At 43.0% G+C, this 10,189-nt stretch overlaps 1 protein-coding gene and 1 long non-coding RNA gene across 3 annotated transcripts; both read right to left on the bottom strand.

Moving 5' to 3' along the window:
- Nucleotides 1-1,298: 1,298 nt before the first annotated feature.
- On the bottom strand, nt 1,299-3,000 carry LOC109970833 (uncharacterized). Of its 2 annotated transcripts, none has more exons than XR_002276457.1 (3): nt 2,169-3,000; nt 1,574-1,675; nt 1,299-1,459 (listed from the first exon to the last, which is right to left on the bottom strand). It is a non-coding gene; the product is annotated as an uncharacterized LOC109970833 (long non-coding RNA). The 2 variants fall into 2 exon arrangements; XR_002276458.1 differs by having other exon boundaries at nt 1,299-1,445.
- A 2,464-nt stretch (nt 3,001-5,464) lies between these two features.
- ankrd34a (ankyrin repeat domain 34A) lies at nt 5,465-10,189 on the bottom strand. Its single transcript, XM_020618675.1, has 2 exons — nt 9,804-10,189; nt 5,465-7,905 (listed from the first exon to the last, which is right to left on the bottom strand). The coding sequence occupies exon 2, from the start codon at nt 7,818-7,820 to the stop codon at nt 6,222-6,224; it is 1,599 nt and encodes a 532-aa protein (XP_020474331.1). The 5' UTR covers nt 7,821-7,905; nt 9,804-10,189; the 3' UTR covers nt 5,465-6,221.

Genomic DNA, 10,189 nt, shown 5'->3' with positions numbered 1-10,189 from the left:
TCATCTTCCTGATAAACAAGAATTTCTTCAAGAAATGAACACTCTTACCTTACAGCCATAGCTCTGTTCCGCTCTTCTGTTCTTCTTTATACTTTAACAATTTTGACATTCAAGCTTTAACAATTTTTTAATGTTCCTTGTTAAAATAAATACTTGTGCAATATTACATTTTAAGCAGACAAAGACATTAAATAATAACAGCAAACTTTATTTTTAACAGTACTAAATAACTAAGCGTTTATCTCGTATACCTAGTGGCACTCCATTTTTACACTCCTATCTTTGAAACCCATTGTTAAAGCACAGCCTTTACATACTTTATATCTCACTAGAAATTTAAGGGAGTGGGACATCTTCCCCACATATCAATCTCTGTTTTGGTATTTCACTACGTCATGTTTCTGTATCACTTTATATAACAGACTGAGGCACCTTTCTTCGGTCAGTGTTTTACAGACTTTAAATAGAGTGGGACATCATCCTTACTCTCACAGGACTCTAAAGAACTGGTCACTGAAATCTGTTTGTAGTTGTTAGTTCCAGCTCAAACTTTAAACTCACTTCAGAAACTAAATCAAAATCAGCAGTCTGTGATAAAGATTGACCAGCTGTTACTGATCAATAGCAGCTGACTGGTGTTTTCTTTCATCACTTTTTCTTCATGTCAATCAATATTTTACATGTTTTTAAATGACACTGCTCCAATAAAATTTCTTCAGTCAAGTGAAGTTGTGAAAGCTGGGATTAATTGATCAGTTTATTGTCTGATATGTGCATTAGCTGTAAAGTGCAGCAAATGTGGTAGATTAGTGATTCACCTTTCATAGCACATGCTGTTGACTTTAAGTTTCATTCTTTGTTCAAAATAAACACTCACTCCAATCCTGATGCCTGTAACATATTCCAAAACAAGTTGGGACATTGAAGCATTTACCACAATGTGATGTTGCCGTTCCTTCTCACAACACTTAAGACATTTAGGGACCGAGGACACCAAGTGATTAAATGTGTCAGGTGTCATTTTGTCCCATTCTTTCTGTAAACAAGTCTTAAAGTGTACAACAGTCCTGGGTCTTCATTGACACAATTTGCATTTCAAAATGTGCCACACATTCTCTACTGGGACTGCAGGCAGGCCAGTCCAGCACTCACACCCTTTTCCTCCACTCCCAGACCTTGGTAATGTGCACTATGAGGTTTTGCATTGTCTTGTTGAAATATGCATGGGTGTCCCTGGAAAACATGTCGTCTTGAAGGCAGCACATGTTGCTCCATCATCTCTCTGTATGTTTCAGCATTAATGGAGCCATCACAGAAGTGTAAGTGACCTTTGCCAAGGGCACTGACACAACCCCAGACCATGACAGACTCTGGCTGTTGAACCTGTTCCTGGTAGCAATCTGGATGAACCTTTTTGTCTTTGTCTGGAGGACATGGCGTCCATTCTTTCCAAAAACACCTGAAATACTGATTCGTCAGACCACAGTGTACATTTCTGATGACTTTCTTTAAATTTAAAACTAACTGACTGATGTCTGATTACATTTGAAACTAAATATATGTTGTCTCCTACCCCAACGGCTTGTCTTCTGTTGTAATTGTCTGCTGGGCTTAGGAGTCAGGTCCCTGGAGCTGAAGGAGGTCGAGGTAAAATATGGTGGACAGCTCGGTGAACCTGTGTAACAACCAAGACATTGCCGTCACCATCTTTGTGCACGAAGTTGCCAACATGTTGGAGGTGAGATGGGTGAAGCTGCTGTGTGATAACTGATTTCAGAGATAATTACGAAGCAGAGAACCAGTCCAGACACATCTGAGCTCATGGTGAAGGTGGTCGGTGGAGTGCAGAGTATCAGCACCTGTGTCCTTACTGGAATTATTTTTCAGAATTAGATAGAGCCTCAGACTTTGACTCCAGCTCTCTACCAATATAGTCTCTAATGGTTTCGTAATATTACTGCAGCAGTAAACAGCCCTGTGTGGGATTTTAACTGTACACATCATCTAAATCAGTGTTTTTCAACCTTTTTTCAGCCACGGTACACTTTTTTCAGTGAAAAAAAAAATCACAAGGCACACCACCAACCAAAAATATTAAAAAATGACACTCTGTAGCCTAATCCAATATATATAATGACAATATAGTCTTTCAATTTATTTATACTCACTCAGTGTGAAATCTGGGCCTGTTTGGATGAACACAGAGCTGATATCCTGGCAGGAATTGAAGAAAGACACACACGAAGCTCTTCATCAACAGCTCTCAGTGTCTCTGTTTCAGAGGTGTCAAAAGTATTCACATTCATTACTCAAGTAGAAGTATAAATACTAGCGTTTAAAAAGACTTTTGTACAAGTTGAAGTATCAACTCAAGCTTTTTACTCAAGTAAAAGTATAAAAGTACTGGTTTTAAAACTACTTAAAGTATAAAAGTAGAAGTAATGTAAGGAAAATGCCAAAAGCTTACGTCATACGGACCATATTGTGCCATACCCCACCTCCTCAAAAAAATATTTTTCTAAAGGCCGTAATGACAAATGTTATATTAAAATGTTAATATTGAAAAATGTAAGATGCACTAGGCTACCATTTCAGTCACATATATGCCCATTGAAAATAAATGCATTTTAGTACAATGCAAATACATTAAAGATAAAGAATATATGTGTACTCCTGAGCATTAACATGTGTTTCATGGAGCAGAAGATATGATGACTAGTTAGTTACGTATAAGTATTCTAATGGTGCAAAAGTCAAAAATCAGAGTCACGTCATCAATAACCTATACATTAATGTAAATGTACATCCAAGCTTAGCTGTAGGAATCTGTGAGGGCAATGGATGAGAAAATTGGTGTACCAGGGCAGGATTAGTAACAATTACCCTTGTATGGTTGTCAATACACAATAAACATGTGCTGTCAAAATGAATGATTAATCCAAGTGATTTATTAAAAAATAAATAACTCAATCCTAATACCTTCCTGATAGTATGTACTATGCTCAAAGCTATCGAACAAACATTTTGTACTCAGGATCTACATCAGTTAAGTGCAGAACATGCAACAAAGAATTACCAATAACCTTTGTTAAGCCGCAAAAGCAGCTGATTCTCAAAGTTCTTTGAGCCAATGCTTGCCCTTCTTGGCCTGAAGATGAGACCTGCAACACTAAACAGTCTTTCACAGGCTGCTGAGGCAGGGAGTGCCGTATTAAGCTTAAGTGATAGCTGGAACACAGCTGGGAAGGACTTCAGTACCTCTACTGTGTCTCCTGGGCACCCCAGGTACGTATCCAACTGCTGGGCCGTTTCAAGAGGGCCGGTCTTCTTCAAGGAGGAGAAGAAGTCCTCTTCCTCAGATGATTGGGAGCCTTCAGTGATGTGATACTCGGCCCGACAGTCCAAGTGGCCTCTGATATAGTCAAGGCCTGTGGAATAAAAAACAAAAATCAGGACAATTTAGACCATATGGCAGTATTGTAATTGTGTGATAGCGTGTGTGTGTGTGTCATTAAATGTGATTTCAACCTCATTTCACTGTCTCCATAGAAATTAGGGGAAGTTTAGAAATTATACACTTACCAACTTTGAGGATATTTTCATCACTTGTCCAGCAGGTCCTAAATTTAGGAACTTCCTTTAATTGTCCATCAGCGCCCTCTTGTGGTGATCTAGATGAAGTGCTTTAGGATTGACTTTAGAGTACACACTGTATTGCACAGACAAATCTTTACAGTATTTACAGTTTCAGCAGATTTTAGTTCAAATCGTCCTCATGAATTCTTTGGAATTTCAGAAACAAGAAACCATTTCATTTCTCTCCATCTCAGCACAAATCAGATCCAAACATCACCTCAGTGTGGTCAGGAGTGATCCAAACCATGTGAACTGTAAAACAGACTGTTCATTTACACAGAAGCACTAACCATTATATTGACTAGTGGGTTGGTAATTACAGTGCATACAGCGCAGTAGGTAGTTTCACACGTCTTCAGTCAGAACATTAATATAAATATATCTTCATTAATGAAAAGATGAGTTAGTTTTCAGAGCCGACCAACAGACGATGAAATAATTTCAGTTTCAGGGTCATGTTTTCATCTGTCACCTGGAGAAAAATGGACACGACCTTGGTGCAAATTGTGCATCTGTAAACATCAAACAAGTGCGAGTATTTCTTTGTATACTTGGATCAGTTTTTGACTGCAGTGGATGGATGATGAGTTCAGAGGAAGCATCAGGAATGTAAAATGGTGTTTAACCCAGAAAGCTTCCTGTGGTCCAGCAGAGGAAACATTCAGAAACTGAGGAGAGCTGCACCGCGCTCACGTCAACCTGCTAAAACGCTTTGCTTTCAAACTTATTGGTCTGAAAACTGAGCCGTCTGAAACAAGTGACGAGAATGTGTTGAAGATATAATTCAGTACAAGTCCAATATATTCACATCTCAAAAATCCCTGATATCTTTCTACAAATAATGAATATTTTTATTATCAGTTAATCTTCTCATTATCTTTTTGATCCACTTATTGCTTGTTTCTATAAATGTCAGAAAATATTATAATTTGTCAGAACTCCAGGTGATCACCTGGTTTATCTGACCAAAGACTGAATCTGTAAATGTGGACCAAAGCAAATATTTATTATTTTTACATTATGTTTATTAGTTGCATCACTAATTTTGTTTTAAAGCCATCTGTAAAATCTGTTTGCCAGTTTTTATTTGTTTATTGATTTACTTGTTGTTTTGCATGTGTCCACTTACTAAGGTCTTCAGTCTAAAGCCAATTTAATCCTAAATAAAGACCTATTAGCTTTTTCCAAAGCTTTCAACCACATCTTGTGACCTTCATCAGCCAGAGTTTAAACCCTGGCTTCAAACCCAGTTTCAACTCTAAATGAACAGGTTCACTGATGGCTGCAGTTTATCAGGTGCTACAAGAAGACAAATGTCCGTGTAAAACCTTAGTTTTAGTTTTTCATTTTTGCCCATTAGTTTCTTTACTTCACAGTAATGGCAGGTTGCAGTGATGGTTTTATTTTGGGAGTGTGATTTCTCAGAGACCCCTCACACCCTGGACACAATCTGTTTAAACTCCTCCCCTCTGGACGATGTTACAGGTCAGTGTACGCCAAGACAACCAGGCACAGGGACAGTTTCTTCCCCCAGGCTGTCACTCTGATAAACACTTGACCCACGATAGTAGGACTAGACAATAACCCTCAGCGAAATACCCATAAATGTACATTGAACAGACTATTCAGATCCATACAGATCTCTATAAGAAATCACACTGAGCATTCCTTTGTCTGTCTGCATTGTTTACTTCCTGTTTATACTGCTTATTTTGCATTGTTTGCACTGTTTGTTGCTTGTAAATACTGCGTATTTTGTTATATTACACAGCCTTATGCTGATTTATTGTATACTTGCCCCTTGCATGGGGATATGTACATACACATTGAGAGCCAATGTACCAGAGTCAAATCCCTCGTGTGTCCGACACACCTGGCCAATAAAGCTGATTCTGATAATTTGTTTCACTGAGGTCTAGAACAGCTGAAGTAACTAAAACCAGGGTAAACATAACATTTTAGAAGTAGTTCGAACAGACTTCACCAAGTAAATCTTCTTACATAGATTGTTCCAGTCTTGAGACCTGAACAGAAAGGACTTTGTAGTCTTTAGTCTGGCCTCTTGGTTAGCCAAGAGGCCAGAGCTCCAGGATCTATGTGAAGGATAAACAGTGTAGTGATGAACCTGGAAAAACTCTGACATAAACAGGTAGCCAGTGTAAAGAGGCTAAAACAGGAGTAATGTGACCCAGCTCTTAGATCTACTTAAATGAGTTCTGATGGATAAACGTCTTGGAGAATTAACTGGATGTCAAGGTATCTGTGATGTAGCACCTCTACATTTTTTTTTTGTTTACATTAAGATTTCTGTTGTCTTACATCTGTACAATAAACTAATGTAACATCAGAACCAGAGATTATTATTTAAATTTGAGGTTCAAATTTAAATCTGGTTTAACTGAACCCTGACTGAACTCCTCTCTAAGGTTAATAAGATCCGTTTAGGTGCAGCCCTCCATAAAAACCAGGATCTGGTTTTAAATGGGTTTCTCATTGAGTGTCAGATGCAGAAGCTTCACATTAAATAAACACCCTAACACATCTCTACAGCTACCCATCATGCTTTGTTCTGACACTTCCTGTCATCAATCCCCATTGGACTCAATGACCTTCTCAGCCAGGATTTCCTGAAAGGCGGAGAGCTGCTTCATCTGCTCCGTCTGCATCGAGTGCCTCCTCATTAGCTTCTTCTTCATCTTGAAGTCGGGGCCCCGTTTCGGCGAAGCTGGGGCCACTGGGACCAGGATCTTGTGTCCAGGGTGAACGGGGGAGGTGGGTTTACCATTGGCCCGGATGTCAGGGATCGGTCTCTGGGGATTGATGTTGAGGGGAGGCAGGAAGCCAGGCCTAGTGTGGGAGATGTGGTCCAGCAGGAGGGTTCCAGAGCCTCGGCGCTCCAGGAGACCTGGGGGGCGCCGGCGCATGGTGATAGGGGACACAGAGTTGGGGATATTCTCCAGAGACTCCCTGGAGGAGCTGGTGACCAGGGACAGGGGGGAGGCATTGTACCTCTTCCTCTCCACAGACACCCGACCAGAGTCTGGGGATCCTGGGATGGACTCTGGGCAGAGGTGGGTATCTGACTCATAGTGCTCCATCCGGGTCAGTTTAGGGTGAGCCATGGCCCGGGACATGAGTGCTCCGGTTCCTCCAGCATTCTCCTGGGACTCTGGGGCTGTGTTCCTGCGGTACAGAATCTGGTGCTGCTGGACTTTGTCAGCCCAGGAACCAGAGAGGGCTGCACAGTCCTCAGAGCAGGACCGGTCAATGAGTTTAGGGGAGCAGGGGTCGTGGGTCTCAATGCTGTGTCGCCGTGACAGTAGAGGTCTGACAGGTTCTGTGATGGACAGACCATTAATTTCAGTGATTGTCCTGTTCAAGTCACAGCCCTGCTCCTCCTCCAGACCTCCATCAGCCCGGTCCTGAGGAACCCCACTCAGCACTGAGGGCGCCACCAGGCCCCAGGGCTCAGAGTTAAGCCTCTTCAACAGCTTGCGAGGTGGTGGTCTTTTCTCTCCTGGAGGTCGAGATGAAGGTAAAGGTAAAGCTGAGGTGAGCGTGAAGCTGAAGATCCCCTCATTGTCTTTGCTCTTATCTCCTGCTGGTGAGGAGGTGCCAATCTCTACCTCAGAGGGAGACATGCAAGCTGGAGACAGTTTGTCCACAATGCCTGGTGAGGGGGGAGAGTTGAGGTATTGTTTGGTCTTCTTGGAACCTGACGGAGATGTGTCAGTGGTGATGATAATCACCTCCTTGCCTTTGGCCTTGCAGGCATCCAGGAGAACCTGCAGTGTGTCGCGGTCCCCCTTGTTGATGGCATGGACAAGGGCAGAGGAGCCAGAGTAGTCTTTGAGGCTGGGATCAGCTCCATTTTCTAGCAGCAAGGAGACCACTTCCTTCCCTGCCTGCTCGGCGCAGGCGTGCATCAGTGCTGTTCGGCCACTTTTATCGGGGATGTTTGGGTCGGCACCTTTCTCCAGCAGGTACCTGACCATCCTCTGCCGAGTCTGCGGGTCATCGTAGCTTGCTAAGCAAGCAGCAGATATTGGGGTCTCTCCACGGTCATTGCCCTCGTTGATGTAAGCGCCGCCCTCCAGCAGCAGACGGGTCAGCCTCAGCTTCCCCTGGAAGACTGCTTTGAGGAGGGCATTACCCTCGGTCTGCAGGGGTCCTCCATCTCCCATGATTCCTCAACCTCACCTCAGTCCTCCTGACCACTGGAAGATATCTTAATGCTGACTGTCCATCCTCTGCGAGAAGTCACATTACCTGCAGGAGAAACACGGTGAGTTGAGTTCACCTGAACACCATGTTAATAGACTTTGCATCCAATAAAGCACAGATCTTACCTTTATGTGGCTTATCAATGTATTTTGGTGCCGGTTTCTCCTCGTTCTAGTGTGCCAAGCAACAATTTGCTCAATACTACCGATTGTTGGTCGAGGGGGATACCCACTTCAGCTGGTCCAGTAGCACTGAAAACCCAAGCACCAGCTGGCAGCACTGAGCAAAACTACTGTTTGGCACACTAGAATGAAATGAAGAAGATGACAAAATACACTCAGCTGAGACTTATGGTTCACTGGAACTGTTTTCAAACACTGGAAACAGTGGTTTACTGTTACAAAAAGGTGGCTGGTTTTGCATGTGTGTCTAGCTTGTTTGCCCGCCTGCATTGCTGGATGCCACTTTTGTACCAAATCATGATGCAGTAACCTCTATGAGATATCACATCAAATAATGTGCTGCTGTATTGTTTTCAATGTCATACAGGACACAGATGATTTACAAATCACTGTTTTCAGTTCTAATTTAAAACTAATTTTAATTTTACATACAGTCCTAACTTTTTCTGATTTGGAGTTGGAGTGTTTGAGCAGTGGACCTGGATGCACAATGTATTTAGCTACATAGTAAAAAGCTTTGGCCTTAGTTGTACTGATGATGAGGAGGAGACGAGCTGCAGCAAAGAAGAAGAGGGTGTGGTTCCGACAAAATCAGCTTCTCCTCCATTTTCTATTTGGTCTGTCAGGTTCTCTGCAATTGAACGCGTCGTTGTCGTCACAGAGCGCTGCTCCCACGTTTAACTTTGCCTTACCTCCGTTCGATAGAGGAGCCTTTAGACTGCAGAGTACACACACTCAGGTGTTATCACCTGTTTGTGTGAGAGTGTGAGAGCCAACAGATGGACACACAGAGTAAAAGCCTGGACTCTGGACCTGTCGGCGTCAGTAACACAATCACACTGATCACAAACACACTCATGGACCGTATAGAGAGATGTGCAGTCCACACTAAGCAGTGTTTGTCACGGGCCTGGCCGTGTGTGTCCGAGGTACCACCTCCGCAGTAAAAGTGCTCATTCTGCAGTAAAATGTCTCTTCTGTTGGCCAGTATTATTAGACTGTTACTGATTCAGTCGGGTGTTAGCAGCATGCTGTTTCACTGCCCTGTTGAAAAACACTGTCATATCTCATACATAGTAATAAATGTAGTAACAGTCACTGTTGCTTGAACTGTGTACTGGCGTTGTACCAGGCTGCCTTTGTCTGAGCAGCTGCTGTACACAGGAACAGGAGAACTTCGATACCCCTACTGCAGATTTTGACGGCAGCGCTTGTTGTAAAGGAGCAGCTGTAGTCTACTTTTTACTATCAAGTAAAGTCTTACAACAGAACTAAAATATAATTGTCTATAAAACGTCAGTCAGTGATTTATTTGGTCACCTGCAGCCAGTCACGTGTGGCACAGGTGGGGGACAGCTTATTAACATGATGAAGATGATGATGGTGGAGGTGTCTGAGTGTGGAGGAATGTAGCTCCGCACAGACCCGGAGATTTATCGGGTTTCTACGTCAGCTCGCCGCTCTGACGCAGTGGTTTCTATATTTACACCCCGGTGGTCAAGTAAACGATAAGAGAAACGGTGCATCATCATCATCATCATCATCAAACCATCACCTCTGGTGATTCACAGCGTTTATCTGGTTCAAATCACTGTATCACGCACACACCAGCTGATGGTGGTTAGCAGCTGATGATGAAGATGAAGATGAAGGGGTGATGAAGATGGAGGAGTGAGTGTGTCGCTGCAGACAGAGCGGTGATGAAGATGATGGCGGTGGAGGAGAAAATAAGAAGACATGCGGAACGTTTTCTTTTCTTACCGCCGAGCTGAAGGAGCTTCATCTTCATCATTCGACAGTCTGTTTCCGACCGCTGGTGATGGTCACCGACCGTTAACGACTCACTGACTGTGCAGCGGTACCGACACTCCTCCTCCTCCTCGCCCTCCTCTTCCTCCTCAAAGCCGCTCCGAGAGAGGATGCACGGCTCTGCCCCCCTCCCCCCAGACGAACACCTGCAGTATCTCGTCCACAGGTGGAGCTGTAAAGGAAGCCGTAGATATTTACTAATCTGTCGGTGAAGAAACAAGTTAAGTGCTGAATAATGTAACAGTCAGCTAAAATGATTAATCTAAAGGACCTCAAATAAAAATAACTGCTGTAAAATGTCCAGGGCACAGGAACCATGAGCACAGGCAGCGCAAGGG

Source organism: Monopterus albus, unplaced genomic scaffold, assembly GCF_001952655.1.
Source record: "Monopterus albus unplaced genomic scaffold, M_albus_1.0 scaffold209.1, whole genome shotgun sequence".
NCBI classification, from domain to species: domain Eukaryota; kingdom Metazoa; phylum Chordata; class Actinopteri; order Synbranchiformes; family Synbranchidae; genus Monopterus; species Monopterus albus.
Note: the sequence above shows the minus strand (reverse complement) of the source record. Positions and strands in the feature narration are given on the sequence as shown.

Excerpts from the sequence above, each read along its gene's own strand:
- ankrd34a (XM_020618675.1), bottom strand. The coding sequence starts at position 7,820 with ATGGGAGATGGAGGACCCCTGCAGACCGAGGGTAATGCCCTCCTCAAA.